This window comes from Salvelinus sp. IW2-2015, unplaced genomic scaffold (genome assembly GCF_002910315.2).
Source record: "Salvelinus sp. IW2-2015 unplaced genomic scaffold, ASM291031v2 Un_scaffold537, whole genome shotgun sequence".
Classification (NCBI taxonomy): Eukaryota; Metazoa; Chordata; class Actinopteri; order Salmoniformes; family Salmonidae; genus Salvelinus; species Salvelinus sp. IW2-2015.
Window position 1 is genome coordinate 474,177 of NW_019942569.1, and position 19,184 is coordinate 493,360.

Sequence of the window (19,184 nt, forward strand, 5' to 3'; positions counted from 1 at the left end):
GTCTCTCTCGTTCTCTGTTTGAACTGTGTTTTACTTTGCATTGACTGTCTCTGTGCCCTGCTGTATATTACAAAAGGAGAAAAAAAAATCCAGAAAATCACATTGTAGGATTTTTTATGAATTTATTTGCAAATTATGGTGGAAATAAGTATTTGGTCAAATACAAAAGTTTATCTCAATACTTTGTTATATCCTTTGTTGGCAATGACAGAGGTCAAACGTTTTCTGTAAGTCTTCACAAGTTTTCACACACTGTTGCTGGTATTTTGGCCCATTCCTCCATGCAGATCTCCTAGAGCAGTGATGTTTTGGGGCTGTTGCTGGGCAACACGGACTTTCAACTCCCTCCAAAGATTTTCTATGGGGTTGAGAATCTGGAGACTGGCTAGGCCCACTCCAGGACCTTGAAATGTTTCTTACGAAGCCACTCTTCGTTGCCCGGGCGGTGTGTTTGGGATCATTGTCATGCTGAAAGACCCAGCCACGTTTCATCTTCAATGCCCTTGCTGATGGAAGGGAGTTTTCACTCAATCTCACGATACATGGCCCATTCATTCTGTCCTTTACACGGATCAGTCGTCCTGGTCCCTTTGCAGAAAAACAGCCCCAAAGCATGATGTTTCCACCCCCATGCTTCACAGTAGGTACGGTGTTCTTTGGATGCAACTCAGCATCCAAACTTCTTCTGGATCATCCAAATGCTCTCTAGCAAACTTCAGACGGGCCTGGACATGTACTGGCATAAGCATGGGACACGTCTGGCACTGCAGGATTTGAGTCCCTGGCGGCTAGTGTGTTATTGAGGTAGGCTTTGTTACTTTGGTCCCAGCTCTCTGCAGGTCATTCACTGGTCCCCCCGTGTGGTTCTGGGATTTTTGCTCACCGTTCTTGCTCATTTTGACCCCACGGGTGAGATCTTGCGTGGAGCCCCAGATCGAGGGAGATTATAGTGGTCTTGTATGTCTTCCATTTCCTAATAATTGCTCCCCACAGTTGATTTCTTCAAACCAGAGCTGCTTACCTATTGCAGATTCAGTCTTCCCAACCTGGTGCAGAGTCTACAATTTTGTTTTTGGTTTCCTTTGACAGCTCTTTGGTCTTGGCCATAGTGGAGTTTGGGGATTGACTGTTTAGAGTTGTGGACAGGTGTCTTTTATACTGATAACAAGTTCAAACAGGTGCCATTAATACAGGTAACGAGTGGAGGACAGAGACCTCTTAAAGAGAAGTTACAGGTCTGTGAGAGCCAGAAATCTTGCTTGTTTGTAGGTGACCAAATACTTACTTTTCCACCATAATTTGCAAATAAATTCATTAAAAATCCTTACAATGTGATTTTCTGGATTTTTTTTTCTCATTTGTGCTGTCATAGTTTGAAGTGTACCTATGATGAAAATTACAGGCCTCTCTCATCTTTTTAAGTGGGAGAACTTGTACATTGGTGGCTGCACAATTGGTGGCTTGCCCCACTGTAGCTTGTAAATCACCGCTGAGTAACTATCAACATATAAGGGCAGCAGGTAGCCTAGTGGTTAGAGCACTGGGCCTGTACCTGGAATGTTGCTGGATCAAATCCCCGAGCTGACAAGGTAAACATCTGTAGTTCTGCCAATGAACAAGGCAGTTAACCCACCCACTGTTCTCTGGGTGCTGAAAGACAGCCCCCTGCACCTTTCTGACCCACAGGGATTGGGTTAAATGCGCAAGACACATTTCAGTGAAGCTGAGTAACTATCAACATATAAGGGCAGCAGGTAGCCTAGTGGTTAGAGCACTGGGCCTGTACCTGGAATGTTGCTGGATCAAATCCCCGAGCTGACAAGGTAAACATCTGTAGTTCTGCCAATGAACAAGGCAGTTAACCCACCCACTGTTCTCTGGGTGCTGAAAGACAGCCCCCTGCACCTTTCTGACCCACAGGGGATTGGGTTAAATGCGCAAGACACATTTCAGTTGAATGCATTCAGTTGTACAACTGACTAGGTCTTTCCCTTCTCCAACTTATTGACAGACAGGGGCAAATGTATTCTTAACATTTCTTCTGTTGTAAGTTTGCTGGATAAAAGCCCTATTCTTATCCTCAAATTAGCTGGGTCAGTCTGACCTGTTTAATTTATTTCTTTCTTCAGATGATGAATTATACRGTGGTTTACTTTCTTTTGAAGGTTAAGTGAGACTGTTTCAATCAAAATGAAAGACCTACGGTCATACTTGAGAGACCAGGTCTACTCTATAATCTCCAACATTAAAGTCTTTTTTTGTTCATTTTGGGGTATACTTTTCCAGTTAAAAGGTAGCCAGGCCCTTCACTATAGCTCTATTGTTTTTCTTTGGCAGTCTTTTGGTGAGAAGTTCAGGCATTTAACGGCCCTTGAGGGCCTAAATTGGTAGTGTAACCAAGCAACCGGTAAGTTGATATTCAAAAGCTTGCCTGTGATTTATCAGATAAAAGAATGCTGATCATCTTTAAAACCAACCAGGGGAAGAAACAGGGGCACAGCAGTGGCGACACAGGAGACGGACACAAACTGTAGCCAGGCTAGAGGCAGACTACTCTGGTGCAGTCCAGGATGAGAACGGTGAGTATTATCCTTTTCCTACATAATGACAATTCTATAAATAGGTGGGAATTTTTTGTCTGTATGTCTAATTAACTAGAGGGAATTGTTTTCTCTCTGTGGAACAAGAAGTGTCAAGAGGGATATTCTTGAAAAGAGGCCCATAACAGAATTAGAAATATCATAGAAATTTGTACAATTTTAAACATAAAAACAAACAATCTGTATTATACAATGTTACATAAAAAAAAAACGTGTCTTCTAGAGGGGACGATGACGAGAACAAAGCTGACCAAGTTTCTCCGATAGATAAAGAAACAACAGCATTGGTACATTCTGATAAAATGACAGACACCTCAGCCTTCCCTCTGGTTTCAGAACGTTCCAATATCTTTGATGTCTAATCTACTAACTCTAGCCTTGGTAAGACATCTGGAACTGTACATGCAATTGTACAACTGGTCAACTTGAAAAGCTTTCTTTGGGTGTGTTATGGTTACCCTGTTCACATGTTGTACCGACCCCATAGGACAAGGACAGGAGAAATATTAAAAAGGGGATGAAAAAAGAGCAAGGGTTGTCACGGAGATTAAGGCTTTTGTTTTGACCATTTGAATCCCCCTGTCAACGTCCCAAATGGCACCCTATTCCCTATTTAGTGCACTACTTTTAACCSGGACCTATAGGGTTCTGGTATAAAAAAGTGTACACTACATAGGGAATAGGGTGTAATCTGGTTCTGGAAATTCAGGGTGATTCAATACATAAACAGTCAACTGTTAGAAGCCTTTTTTTCTTCGGCTGTCCCAATAGATAAGCGACACCTACTTCGGTGAGGTGCAAACCAGTGGGACATGTTTYACTTTAAAAAAAWWTTTTTAACCAGGTAGTCTCCTTGAAGTAAGTCAGAAGACCTTTTTCCCTGGGGAGGAGGAGATAAAACTTGGAAGGAGAATAATTAATAGCAGAGTGCTCCAGCTGTCATCATAACACAGCAGCCTCCAGACCTCCTCGCTGTAATGGCTACCAGTATAGTGGATGACACTAGCGTGTCTGGAGCCCTGCTGCTGCTGCTGCTCTGTCTCCTGCTCATCACGACCCGGTGCCTCACTAACRCCTCACACATACCAGGTAAGACCAATGATGTATGAATGTATGATGTACGGGGGGGAACACACAGCCACTCTCTCTTCGTCTAACAACTATCACTTCCGTGTAAAATATGAAGTGTCRTAATGTATTTTTTGTTTGATCGTTTGAAGATGAAACCTTTTGAGCTTTAATACATTTTGGAATTGTATCTCTAATATCTCATATGAAAGTTGCTAGCCAATAGTTAACTAGAAAGACATTGGCTATTCATCTAGTATAACGGTTACTACTGTAAAACGGTAGCAATCCTGTACTAACCTGCGTCTCTACTGTATGTACTTCTATGGCAGGTCCTTTCTTCTGGGCTGGTCTGGGTCCAATCATGTCCTACTCTAGGTTCATCTGGAGCGGGATAGGAACAGCCTGTAACTACTACAACAAGAGATATGGGAGTATGGTTCGGGTCTGGATCAACGGAGAAGAGACTCTCATTCTTAGCAAGTAAGTTCTGTTGAAATGGAATTGGAAAATACTTCACTCATTCAGTTCGGTGGGGGTATTCATCAAGCGTCTCAGAGTAGATCTAAGATCAGCTACCTCCCATGTCCATTCGTTATCATTGAAAAGTAAAAACTGATCCAAGATCAGTACTACTCCTTTGAGACTCTCTATTTATTACACTCTTGGTCTCTCACTCTTGCTGCAGGTCCTCTGCTGTCTACCATGTCCTGAAGAGTGCCCACTACACAGCCCGGTTTGCCAGTAAACAGGGACTGCAGTGTATCGGGATGGACGGGAGAGGTATCATCTTTAACAGCGACATCCCACTCTGGAAAAAAGTGAGGACATATTTTGCGAAAGGTATACGACAGAGACTTTAAGTTTATTTAACATGATTATCTAACTAACTCGCTCTAACTAGATGTCAAACTAATTCATGTTCCGGTCTGGTGCGGGGTTGGGATCAATTCCTTTTCAAATCAAATCAAACTTTATTAGTCACATGCGCCGAATACAACAGGTGTAGTAGACCTTACCTTGAAATGCTTACTTACAAGCCCTTAACCAATAATGCAGTTCAAGAAAGAGTTAAGAAAATATTGACCAAATAAACTAAAGTAAAAAATAATACAAAGTAACACAATAACATAACAATAACGAAGCTGAATACAGGAGGTACCGGTACCGAGTCAATGTGGAGGCTATATACAGGGGGTACCGGTACCGAGTCAATGTGGAGGCTATATACAGGGGGTACCAGTACCGAGTCAATGTGGAGGCTTTATACAGGGGGTACCGGTACTGAGTCAATGTGGAGGCTATATACAGGGGGTACCGGTACTGAGTCAGTGTGTGGGGGTACAGGTTAGTCGAGGTAATTTGTACATGTACAGTATATATATATGTATATACACTACCGCTCAAAGGTTTGGGGTCACTTAGAAATGTCCTTGTTTTTGAAATAATTTTTTTGTCCATTAAAATAACATAAAATTGATCAGAAATACAGTGTAGACATTGTTAATGATGTAAATGACTATTGTAGCTGGAAACGGCTGATTTTTTAATGGAGGCGTACATAGGAGTACAGAAGCCCATTATCGGCAACCATCACTCCTGTGTTCCAATGGCACATTGTGTTAGCTAATCCAAGTTGATCATTTTAAAAGGCTAATTGATCATTAGAAAACCCTTTTGCAATTATGTTAGCACAGCTGAAAACTGTTGTTCTGATTAAGAAGCAATAMAMCTGTCCTTCTTTAGACTAGTTGATTATCTGGAGCATCAGCATTTGTGGGTTCGATTACAGGMTCAAAATGGCCAGAAACAAAGACCATTCTTCTGAAACTCATCAGTCTATTCTTGTTCTGAAAAATGAAGGCTATTCCATGCGAGAAATTGCCAAGAAACTGAAGACCTCGTACAACGCTGTGTGCTACTCCCCTCACAGAACAGCACAAACTGCCTCTAACCAGAATAGAAAGAGGAGTGGGAGGCTCCGGTGCACAACTGAGCAAGAGGACAAGTGCATTAGAGTGTCTAGTTTGAGAAACAGACGCCTCACAAGTCCTCAGCTGGCAGCTTCATTAAATAGTACCCGCAAAACATCAGCCTCAACGTCAACAGTGAAGAGGCGACTCCGRGATGCTGGCCTTCTAGGCAGAGTTCCTCTGTCCAGTGTATGTGTTCTTTTGCCCATCTCTATCGTTTCTTTTTATTGGCCAGTCTGAGATATGGCTTTTTCTTTGCAACTCTGCCTAGAAGGCCAGCCTCCCGGAGTCGCCTCTTCACTGTCGACGTTGAGACTGGTGTTTTGCGGGTACTATTTAACGTAAATAGTCCGGTGGCCATTTTTATTAATTGTACAGGGTGATTTCAATTCAGTCAATGGAATTCTTCCTGAATTGTCTGAATTGAAATGGAATTGACCCCATCCTTGGTGTGGTGTGTGTCAGCTCTGACAGGACCTGGTCTGCAGCGGACAGTAGGGATCTGTGTGAGTGCTACAGACAGACACCTGGAGCGTCTGCAGGAGATGACTGACCCCTCCGGACACGTAGATGTTCTCAACCTGCTGAGATGCATCGTAGTGGACATTTCTAACAAACTGTTCCTCCGGGTGCCTCTCAACGGTCAGTGGCAGGGTGTGTGTGCGGGGGGAAGGGTTTGTCTGTGTGGGTGTGCCTGCATGCATGTGGGGACTTCTGTTCTCTGTCCTGGCGCCCCAATGGTGGAACCAGCTTTCCCCTGAAGCTAGGACAGCAGAGTCCTTTCCCACCTCCAGGAAACATCTGAAACCCCTACCTCTTCAAAGAGTATCTTAAATAATACCCCCCCCCTTCTCACATCAATCCCCCCCACGCCTTTACTTGCTCTGACTTTGTTGATAGCTACTTTATTGAGGAAAGTGTACATACTATGACTGTGATATGTGGTTGTCCCACCTGGCTATCTTAAGATGAATACATGAACTGTAAGTGGCTCTGGATAAGAGCGTCTGCTAAATGACTTACTACTTTCAATGTAATGTAAATGGACATCCTTAACACATTGAATTATGCCAAGCTTTGACTGTGTGCCTTGTACTTTATGTAACTCAAGAGAAAGAGCTGCTATTGAAGATTCAACACTACTTTGACACCTGGCAAACGGTTCTGATCAAGCCTGATATCTTCTTCAAATGTGGATGGATGTACAAGAAGCACCAACAAGCAGCGTAAGTTCACACATGCACTTTAAGTCTCCAATGTCTCCAATGTTTACATTGTTGGTGGGGGGGGGGGGTTGCGTCAATGAAGGCGTGTAGTTTTAATCAAGTGTTTCGACGTCTTGTTTCTAGCAAGGATCTACAGGATGTGATGGAAAGCCTTATTGAAACCAAAAGAAGAATTATCAGTGAATCTGAAAAACTGGATGATGATATTGACTTCACCTCAGAACTCATCTTTGCCCAGGTCTGTTCTGCTGATGAATGAAATCATATCATTGTATAAGGTGTCACTAAGAGAAACCTGTCGATCTTATACTCTCTCTCTGTGTCTGTGTCTGTGTCTGTGTCTGTGTCTGTGTCTGTGTCTGTGTGTGTGTGGTGTGTGTGGTGTGTGTGTGTGTGTGTGTGTGTGTGTGTGTGTGTGTGTGTGTGTGTGTGTGTGTGTGTGTGTGGACCAGAACCATGGAGAGCTGTCGGCGGACGACGTGAGACAGTGTGTGTTGGAGATGGTGATAGCAGCCCCAGACACTCTGTCCATCAGTCTGTTCTTCATGCTCATGCTGCTGAAGCAGAACCCTGAGGTGGAGATGAGGATTGTAGAGGAGATCAGCACTCTCATAGGTGACTATGATCACACCTTTCAAATAAAGGGGGGTTTCAACAGTTAGGTGGAATTTCRAATAATATATGCCACATAGCAGACGATTTTATCCAAAGCGACAGCAACTTACAGTACAGTGAGTGCATCTATTTTTAGTATGTGTTAATMATCTCTGCGGGACTTGAACCCACAATCTTGCTGGCACCATACTCTTACTCACTGAGCCACCCTTGACTAATAATTGAGACAAATATCTCACGGGTGACATTATATATATATCTTTTAGGCACAACATGCTGACAATCTCCTGTTCACTTCTATCCACAGGAGAGAAGGATGTCATGACAGTTGACTTCCAGAACTTCAGAGTGCTGGAGAGTTTTATCAATGAGTCCATGAGGTTCCATCCTGTGGTAGACTTCACCATGAGGAAGGCGCTGGAAGATGACATCATCGATGGGACTAAGGTTTCCAAGGGAACCAACATCATCCTCAACATAGGGCTCATGCACAAAACAGAGTTCTTCCCCAAACCCAACGAATTCAGCTTGGAGAACTTTGATAAAACTGTAAGTGAGAGTTGGCGTTGTCCTATTTTCTTAAAAGCATTGCATTGAAAACTGATGTGTTGTCATAATTTATGGATTTATTCAGAAGTAGCGTGTGGTTTACCTGGTTCCAGATCTGTTTGTGTCGTCTTGCCAACTCCTTTGATTCATGCCGAACATTATAACGACTGTAGGAGTTGGCAAGACAGCACAAACCGATCTGGTACCAGGCTATGGTTGACCTCTCCTCTTTCCGTCAGGTGCCCAGTCGTTTCTTCCAGCCGTTCGGCTGTGGCCCCCGCTCCTGTGTGGGTAAACACATCGCCATGATGATGATGAAGGCTGTCCTGGTGACGCTGTTGGCGCGGTACACGGTGTGTCCTCGTCATGGCAACACACTGAGCAGCATCAGGCAGACAAACAACCTGTCACAGCAACCCGTGGAGGATGAACACAGTCTGGCAATGAGGTTCATACCAAGACAGATGACCACAACCTAACCACAACCACTACTGACCACAACCACTACTGACCACAATCACTACTGACCACAATCACTACTGACCACAACCACAACCACAACCACTACTGACCACAACCACTACTGACCACAACCACTACTGACCACAATCACTACTGACCACAATCACTACTGACCACAACCACTACTGACCACAACCACTACTGACCACCACAACTACTGACCAATATAACCTGTCCTGATCAACAACCTGTCACAGCAACCTGTTGAGAATGAACATGAACACAGCCTGACCATGAGGCTCATACCCAGAATGACACAAGCAGCCTCCACTGACCACAACCTGCCGCCACTGACCACAACCAGCCACCACTGACCACAACTAGTCACCAGCCACCACTGACCACAACCAGCCTCCACTGACCACAACCAGCCCCGCCTGCCACTGACCCAACCAGCCTCCACTGACACAACAACGCACACCAGCCTCCACTGACCACAACCACCACGCAGCCTCCACTGACCACAACCAGCCTCACTGACCACAACCACCAGCCTCCATGACAAAACCAGCCTCCACTGACCCACAACCAGCCACAGCTCCACTGACCACACCAGCCACCACTGACCACAACCAGCCTCCACTGACCCAAACCAGCCACCAGCCACCAGCCTCCACTGACCACAACCAGTCTCCTCCACTGACCACAACCGTCCACCAGCCACCACTGACCACAACCAGCCTCACTGACCAAAACCAGCCCCAGCCTCCACTGACCCACAACCAGTCACAGCAGCTCACACTGACCACAACCAGCCTCCACTGACCACAACCAGCCCACCAGCCTCCACTGACCACAACCAGCCTCCACTGACCACAACCAGCCTCCATCCACTGACCACAACCAGCCTCCACTGACCACAACCAGCCTCCACTGACCACAACCAACACTGACTTTTACCTCTGACCATAACCAACACTGACCAAACTGACCTGACCACAACCAATACCAACCACACTGACCTGACTGGTGGAGGACGAACACAGCCTCACCATGCCCAGAATGGTCACACATTTCTCTGGCCACTTGATCACAGCCGCTGAGACACACCTAGCACTGACCATATAAATGTAAATACACAAGTCACCAAGACAGTACAAACAGATATGGGACCAGGTACTACTACTGCTGGGCTATAGTCGATACTTTTTCTGTTACTATCCCACAACTGTAATACAGTACTGCTACACTAGACTACATTTTAACACTAGTCTGTGCGTTTTTCTACTTATTTTCTTGTTGTTTGTAAAATTACAATTTCTAGTTGTTTTTAAAACCATGTCATTAAAATGTATAAACAATTGTTTGTATCATGTGCATAACTACTGTAAACATTTACTCAATAAAATTACAATTGTGTATAAATATCTTTATAAAACAAATTTTATCCTCAGGTCTTGAATCTTTAACTTCTTTTGATATGGTTAATTGATATGGTTAATTGATATGGTTTGATATGGTTAATTGATATGGTTATTTGATATGGTTTGATATGGTTAATTGATATGGTTTGATATGGTTAATTGATATGGTTTGATATGGTTAATTGATATAGTTTGATATGGTTAATTGATATGGTTTGATATGGTTAATTAATATGGTTAATTGATATGGTTTGATATGGTTAATTGATATGGTTTGATATGGTTAATTGATATGGTTTGATATGGTTAATTGATATGGTTTGATATGGTACCAGTCAAAAGTTTGGACACACCTAATCCTTCAATGGTTTTTCTTTATTTTTACTATTTTCTACATTGTAGAATAACAGTGAAGACATCCAAACTATGAAATAACACATATGGAATCATGTAGTAACCAAAAAAAGTGTTAAACAACTCAAAATATATTTTAAATTTCAGATTTTACAAAGTAGCCACCCTTTGGCTCATACTGGGTCTCATGCCTCAATGAACTTATCCTTTGCAGCAGAGTTAACTCTGGGTCTTCCTTTCCTGTGGCGGTCCTCATGAGATCCAGTTTCATCGTAGCGCTTGATGATTTTGCGACAGCACTTGAAGAAACKTTCAAAGTTCTTGAAATGTTCTGTATTGACTGACCTTCATGTCTTAAAGTAATGATGGACTGTCGTTTCTCTTTGCTTATTTGAGCTGTTCTTGCCATAATATGGACTTGGTATTTTACCAAATAGGGCTACCAACTGATTGGCTCAACACAACTGATTGGCTCAAACGCATTAAGAAGGAAAGAAATTCCACAAATAAACTTTTAACAAGGCACACCTGTTAATTGAAATGCATTCCAGGTGACTACCTCATGAAGCTGGTTGAGAGAATTCAAAGAGTGTGCAAAGCTGTCATCAAGGCAAAGGGTGGCTACTTTGAAGAATCTTAAATATATTTTGATTTGCTTAACACATGATTCCRTATGTGCTATTTCATAGTTTTGATGTCTTCACTATTATTCTAAAATGCAGAAAAACCCTTGAATGTGTAGGTGTGTCCAAACTTTTGACTGGTACTGTATTTAAATATGATATTTCAGTTTAATATTTTATACATTTGCAAAAATGTATAAAAACATGTTTTTGCTTTGTCATTATGGGGTATTGTGTGTAGATTGATGAGGAAAAATTTGAATTTAATCAATTATAGAAAGGGAAAGGGAAGGTAAGGCTGTAGAGTAACAAAATGTGGAACAAGTCAAAGGGTCTGAATACACTGAAATATTTCTGTATTTCATTTTCTATAAATTAGCAAACATTTCTAAAAACATGTTTTCAATTTCTCAGTATGGGGTATTGTTTGTAGATGGGTGAGAAAAAAATATATATTAATACATTTTGAATTCAGGCTGTAACAGAACAAAATGTGGAATAAGTCAAGGGGTATGAATACTTTCTGAAGGCACAGTATTATACAGTCAATGAACTAAGCAGACCAGAGCCAGCTGCTATAGCATTGGTGCCTATCAGCAAGAAGGCGGGGCTAGTTACCCCTTTATGGTTATGAATGTGTTTCTACCAGTCATTTAGACAATGACTAGCCCAGTTAGCGCTAGTTTATGCTAACTTGCTAGCTRGCAATTTCACTAGCAGTAAATACTAGCCATCTAGCTAGTTAGCATAAGCTCCTAGGAGTGCTAACTATCAAACTTACTAACAGATTGTCTGATGTAAATTACATAAAAAAAGATAACRTAACTTAATTGCAGATGTAAATGTTTCCACTAGTGACTGAGAGATTTACAGTTAGTTACTTTATAGCCTTTKAGATATTTTACATCATATAGCTAGATCGCTAGCAACATTTTTAAGAGAGAGCTTTTCAATTGGCATCTCTCCTCTTGTTTTCAGTCATAGGTGGGGACATGGATTAGGTGTGAGCAGTGAAGGGGGTGGGCTCATGAGTTGTGCTCCAATTTGACTGGGGATAGCTTTGTGTGTGACCTATGTACATATTAGAATCGTGCAATAGCAGAGCATAAGAGAATTGCCACATCAACGTTACACTGAATTAATGAGTTGAGTTATTGTTATTAAATATTCAATTCCAATATTAATGTTATTTTCCATTCCAATATTATATTCCAATTAATATATTTTCTTAATGAATTAAAAACTATTGAAAACCTTTTGCTCCTGAATGTCATTTTAAAGGCTGCTGGGATTTAAAATCTTGCAATATTCAAATCATATTTAGTACAATTGTACATAATGGATTGTATGGAAAATGAACAACAAAGAAAAAACAAAGAACATTAATGTGCAGGTGAGTTAGAAAGAGGGACTTTGCATCAAATKTCCTCATAGTGTGGATATTAACACTGACATGTGCAACAATTTCCGCCCCATRTTTTATTTAAATAATTAAAATAAGACAACTAGACTTAGCTTTCAAGTATTACTTACTAAATAATTTCTACATTAAACTGATTACATTCATTTGAACACATTTGTGTGAAACCCGATGTCTCATAGTCTTCTACCGGGGTAACTGGCACCCCTGGGGGTGGGGGGGCAGCTACCCCGGTAAAAAAAAAACAKCCCTTTTCTAAATACATTTCACGAAATAACAAAAAAAAGGGTCAACTGTAGCCATTTATTTCCCTTTATAGTTTATTCACCTAAGCATGACCTTCATCCACGTACCAATTTGTTTTCCAACATTTATTTTGCGTGTCAGCAATTAGACATTGTTTTAGTTACCCCCTAGTACCCTACCTGCGCTTTTATGAGCGCTTACATTAAGCTGTGAGAAGCATATCCCTTCAAATACTGAGGCCATTAGAGTTAGCGAAGTTGTGTTATTTATGTAGCAAATGAAAATAGGCATTTTTAATATCAGAAAATGTAGACTATCATGCCCATATGTTAAGAACAGACAACGAATACGTTGTGAAATGTTGAGGTAAGGTTGAGACTGTTTCACTATATCCTTCACCACCTGCTGCCGAGCTAAACTGTCTTGCATAGAAGCATTCTTCTGACAAAGCGTAAGGTGTTTACTTTCTTTCAGAAGGCTGTGTATCTTGTTTTACCGTTTATAATCTAAATGCTAAATTGCAGATTTTGCAGAATATATTGTTGTAATCTCCAAAAGCGTCCCACCGGTATATTGGYGCGCTCTATTTTTCAAACTATAATATGGTTTTGAATTTTTTCTTTTTTTTCTTGTTGGATTCATAGTCTCTCCCCTTTAAAACTGTTCTAATTACCAAATGTTTTATAAACCTCCGATGATCAGGTATAGAGTCTATTAGAGAGGATCAGTTTAAGCAGAAGTGAGGCGTAGAATCACTGATCTACAAATAGTATTTCCTGCCAAATAATAGGCTTAGTGCGATTACGTTTCCTATGCTGTGCCTCCCCTGGTTTAAGAGATCCCCCCCCCACCCCACCAAAACACTCACACACAACCAGACATTGAATGATTGATTGGAGACAGCTTGTGTCAATTAAAGAGCATTTCCTAGGATTTTCTGCCTGCAGCAAGCCCAGTGGATAATGCTTGAAATGCCATAAAAGAAAATCCCCACAAAAAAAGACGCCCTACCAATGATGTACATGAACTAAGGCTGTCAAACAATTAAATGTTTTCAATCGAGTTAACTAGCAGGATTTGCGATTAATTGCAAATTCCTAATTTGCTCAAAGTGAGCTGTAATTTAAGATTTTTCATACCAAAAACTTTTTTCTAAAGTAACAGTTAGCAAAATTAGGTAAACTGAGAAAGCAAACTTTATTTAACCTCAACTTATTTTTACATGGCATTATAGATTTTAGTTGTATACATGATGTCTTTTGGATGTTTTCAGTGTATTCAACGCTTTCAGACAATGCGATTAATCGCGAAAAAATAAAAATGTATGCACTAAAATGTAAAAAAAAGTTAACTTCAGTTTTAACTGATTAACTCTGACAGCCCTAATATAAACCCTGGATTGTTGCTTTGGATCCCCCATTAGTTCCTGCCAAGGCAGCAGCTACTCTTCCTGGGTTTATGGATCCTCATTAGTTCCTGCCAAGGCAGCAGCTACTCTTCCTGGGTTTATGTATCCTCATTAGTTCCTGCCAAGGCAGCAGCTACTCTTCCTGGGGTCCAAAAAATTATTAAAACAATTACGTCACAACAAAATACAGCATCCGACACAAACGTCTGGGGAAACTATCTCTGTTCACAGGTAGTTAATCTGCGATGGATTTAAATCCCGTCCAGAGCCAGGAAGGGATTTATTTATGAAGATATGCATCCAGCCACAGATCCCCTGACTTCTTCAGTGACCTGGGGAAGAACAGAGGTGGATAACAAACCAGGTAAATCACATAGGAGTCTGAGAGCAGCAGGTATCACCTTATGATGTACAATCTACTCCCAGAGGATAGCACTATACAAGTATTCATTAAAACATGTTTATATTTTATTTTTAAACTGAGTAGCTATTTGTCTGGAACTATTTCATACCCCTGGATAAGTAGTGGTATGTGATGTTACCACTTACCTGACAACATCAATGATGGCGTTCTGCAAAGTCTTGACCTGATAGGGAATTCCATGTTTCTCACACAGAGTACGAACCAGAGGAGCCACCAGGTGGTAGTTATGACGGGGCATGGTGGGAAACAGACTGGGAGACAGAGAAAGAGAGGCAGAGAGAGAGTGGGGGGGGGGGAGAAAGAAAGCATCAGAAAGAGGAGGGGAGAGAGAGAGAGGGGGAGGGGAGAGGGAGAGAGAGCAAAGGGTATCAGAGTTTCTCAGAGAAACCTCAGAAACTGAGTAGGATTGTATCAATGTTGTATCGCAACACTATTCATAATTAATTAGTACAAGTAATTAGTGCAGTAATTAGTACAAACAACTTAAGTTATATTTAAGATCAAATAAAGCTGAATACTGCCTAAACTATAACCTACTTTAGTATCTGAATGACTTTATAAATTACCATATAAATACAGYATATACTGTTTGACAGACAACAGTAAGGTGAGATATTTGTTTCACTTACTGGTGTTCAATCTGAAAGTTGAGGTGTCCACTRAACCAGTCGTTGAAGGTTGACTGTTCAATATTGCAAGTACCACTCAACTAAGACCAGAGAAAGAAACACGTTACAGCACCCTCTACTGGARAACTATAGATGTGGMWTGAGGGAACACACTAAATGTATTGGGTAAAGTGTTATAAAATGTAATGTCATGTAATATTTTAAACTGTACATAACTGTATTAATGTTGCTGGACCCCAGGAAGCTAGCTGCTGCCTTGGCAGGAACTAATGGGGATCCATAATAAACCCCAGGAAGAGTAGCTGCTGCCTTGGCAGGAACTAATGGGGATCCATTATAAACCCCAGGAAGAGTAGCTGCTGCCTTGGCAGGAACTAATGGGGATCCCTAATAAACCCCAGGAAGAGTAGCTGCTGCCTTGGCAGGAACTAATGGGGATCCCTAATAAACCCCAGGAAGAGTAGCTGCTGCCTTGGCAGGAACTAATGGGGATCCATTATAAACCCCAGGAAGAGTAGCTGCTGCCTTGGCAGGAACTAATGGGGATCCATTATAAACCCCAGGAAGAGTAGCTGCTGCCTTGGCAGGAAACTAATGGGGATCCATAATAACCCCAGGAAGAGTAGCTGCTGCCTTGGCAGGAACTAATGGGGATCCATAATAAACCCAGGAAGAGTAGCTGCTGCCTTGGCAGGAACTAATGGATCCATAATAAACCCCAGGAAGAGTAGCTGCTTCCTTGGCAGGAACTAATGGGATCCATAATAAACCCCAGGAAGACTAGCTGCTGCCTTGGCAGGAACTAATGGGGATCCATAATAAACCCCAGGAAGAGTAGCTGCTTCCTTGGCGGGACCAAATGGGGATCATTAATAAACCCCAGGAAGACTAGCTTGCTGCCTTGGCAGGAACTAATGGGGATCCATAATAAACCCCAGGAAGAGTAGCTGCTGCCTTGGCAGGAACTAATGGGGATCCATTATAAAACCCAGGAAAGTTGCTGCTGCCTCTGGCAGGAACTAATGGGGATCCATAATAAACCCCAGGAAGAGTAGCTGCTGCCTTGGCAGGAACTAATGGGGATCCATTATTAAACCCCAGGAAGAGTAGCTGCTGCCTTGGCAGGAACTAATGGGGATCCATAATAAACCCCAGGAAGAGTAGCTGCTGCCTTGGCAGGAACTAATGGGGATCCATAATAAACCCCAGGAAGGGTAGCTGCTTCCTTGGCAGGAACTAATGGGGATCCATTATAAACCCCAGGAAGACTAGCTGCTGCCTTGACAGGAACTAATGCAGATCCATAATAAATACAAATGCAGATGGCAAAACCCCAGAAAACACTCCAGGGCCTGTATTCACTAAGTTTCAGTGTAGGAGTGCTGTTCTAGGATCAGTTTAGCCTTTTAAGATGATAATGAATAGGAATGTATGGACAAGGGGGGACCTGATCCTAGATCAGCAGTCCTACTCCAAGACACTGTGTATACGGACCCAGTTGTCTAGTAATGATGACATGTTACCTGCATGGTGAGCCAGTCCTGGTGTCTCTCGTGATCTATCTCCATAGGAAGATGATTCATCTGGGTCACCCACACAAACCAGTGGCTTTCCAAAAACCTATATACACAGTACAATATTCACAATACAATTATTCAGCCACAATATTATGTTACATTATGACATCAAGCACAGCATTGTGTTGTTTTATAATACTGTAGATAGTTTGAATACAAYGAATGAATKARTTAATCTTTGAKCTMCCTCTCAGTTCATACTTTACCTGACGAAGCTGATCAATGCTACYGAGCCAAAGAAACCAAAGAAGGGATAGTAACAGCAGAAGAAGCGAAGGTAGAAASTCATCGACCACGCCAGATCCTTCACAGKAGACAAAGATTTGGTATTACGGCCAGACATGATCACATCTGGGGTTCCTAGCAAAGCAACAATGATCACATCTAGGGTTCCTAGCAAAGCAACAATGATCACATCTGGGGTTCCTAGCAAAGCAACAATGATCACATCTGGGGTTCCTAGCAAAGCAACAATGATCACATCTGGGGTTCCTAGCAGCAACAATTATCACATCTGGGGTTCCTAGCAAAGCAACAATTGTCACTGTTTGATTAGGAAGTTAGTCATTTCTGAATGGTCACAGTCAGTGTGTGTTGGTGTGCCAATATTTGTTCTCGCTAGCTTTAGTGAGCGACGAACAAGGATTTAGTGCCCCAGCGTTGTTAGCATAGTCATATAATCACAGGTGTCTCTCCTCTCATGGAAGCCTTATGTTCCACATAGGAGGAAAGAGGATTGGTATGACATCTCACCACCCAGTTCCGTTGTGAAAAATGGGTCTGGAATATTGATGGTGAAAAACACTGGAATGAGTAGTGGAGGTCCAACTGAGAGACAGAAGGAAATATCTGGTATTACATACATACATGCAGTTGTCTGTTCTTTTACTTTGTATGTGTTCATGGAAGTTGGATGTGATTATTACAGAAATCCATGAAAGGTGTTCACGAACTTACTGAGGAAGAAGTCCTGGTGTTTGGTGAATGGTAGGCGCATGTACTTCAACTTCTTTACAGCCATACTGCAGTAAACAAGAGACAAGGCGTCAGCATGGATCTTACACAGAAACACTAAATACCGGGTTAACCCTATGAGACAACTGTTTACATGGATATCATTACATGGTATTTTCATGATATTACATTAAATTAATGTACTATTAGCATGGTATATTTGAATATTACATGGTATTATTACATGGTTATTTCATGAATATTAATTAAATTAATGAACTATTACAATGGATATTTGAATATTTCATGGGTATTATTAGCATGGTTATTCATGAATATTACATTAAATTAAATGAACTATTACATGGAATTTATATTAACACTGGATATTATTACATGGTTATTTCATGAATATTACATTAAATAATGAATTATTACATGGATATTTTGAATATTAGATAGAATCATTACATGGTCATTTCCATGAAATATTACATTAATGAATGGAAACTTTACAATGGATTATTTGAATATTACATGAATATTTAGATTATTAATTAAAAATATGACGTGGGAGTCAGATGGTATACAGGCACTAGGTTGTTGGTTCAGTTCCTGCAAGGATACATATATTTATGAGATACTACCTCTACAAGCTGTTTGTCTCCAGGACGAAGACATGCGCATATTAACATCAGGATCTTTACTCCACACGTTGGGCTTAGCGTATGCCTGGAAGTGACGATGGTTCGCACCAGTTAGCAGAGGCCCCCCCTGGAAACAAACAGCTACTGTTACTTATTAATTGTACACACAATTACATTTACTGTAATTACACCTGTTGGAACTACATCTAAATAAGGCTAATGTATAGAGTGAATTTGAAATGTAACACTGCTCTGGTGAATGTAGGAAAGTGAAAGGGACAGTTTTCGCTGAACAAAGATTTAACATAGTCCCTGGGAGTAAAATGTTACTTTCACAGACGATTATCCATTTGAGAATGTTTTCAGTCCAGGACTGGGGTTTAAACTGTGTCCGGTTAACTATCAACGAGTAGGCAGAAGATCCAGCCTAAATAAACAGCATGTCAATGTCCAACCATTGTTCAGTAGCCTACCTTTAGGTGTCCAATGACAAACTTGTGCAGTACGTGATTCCAAGCTGGATGTTCTGCAGACTGACAGGTGGCCAAGTCATGCTGCTATGCGCAGCCAGCCTGGGACTGAGAGGGAAGAAGAAAGGCAGATTTTGAAGCAGTGTTTGAAAGGTGGTTCGGTAACCCCTATGGCAACCTCACCATAATCCTAACCTCACCACCCTAAACTTTTAATCCTCACCAGAACCCTAATCTCTAATTCTAACCTTAATCCTAAACTAACCCTAACCTTAGATTCTATGCTGTCAATTCTTCTTGTAACTCCTAATAATCTGTAATGGTACCGAGACGTAGCCAGGCATGAGGGAACAGAGCAGTGTGACGCTCCAGAATGGTCCCCAGACCAGAGCAGGCCCAAAGCCAGGGCCTCTAGTAGCAAGGATGTGGCCAGGTAGAGGCTTGAAGAACAGGGGGCGGGCAATGAGCAAACCCTCCCTCTCCACACGGTCGCGCAAGGCCTGGAATCCTGCAAC

General features: G+C 41.7%; 1 protein-coding gene and 1 pseudogene across 1 annotated transcript; one reads left to right on the forward strand and one right to left on the reverse strand.

Annotated features, from left to right (window-relative positions):
• Positions 1-2,157: 2,157 nt before the first annotated feature.
• On the forward strand, positions 2,158-8,857 carry cyp19a1b (cytochrome P450, family 19, subfamily A, polypeptide 1b). The gene is made up of 10 exons (XM_024135651.2): positions 2,158-2,579; positions 3,445-3,689; positions 4,001-4,151; positions 4,357-4,511; positions 6,107-6,283; positions 6,753-6,867; positions 6,991-7,105; positions 7,320-7,482; positions 7,790-8,031; positions 8,271-8,857. Exons 2-10 carry the CDS (start codon positions 3,578-3,580, stop codon positions 8,508-8,510), a joined length of 1,470 nt encoding a protein of 489 aa, XP_023991419.1. The 5' UTR covers positions 2,158-2,579; positions 3,445-3,577; the 3' UTR covers positions 8,511-8,857.
• A 3,746-nt stretch (positions 8,858-12,603) lies between these two features.
• Positions 12,604-19,184, reverse strand: part of LOC112068481 (acyl-CoA Delta-6 desaturase-like) — a 17,393-nt pseudogene continuing 10,812 nt past the window's right edge.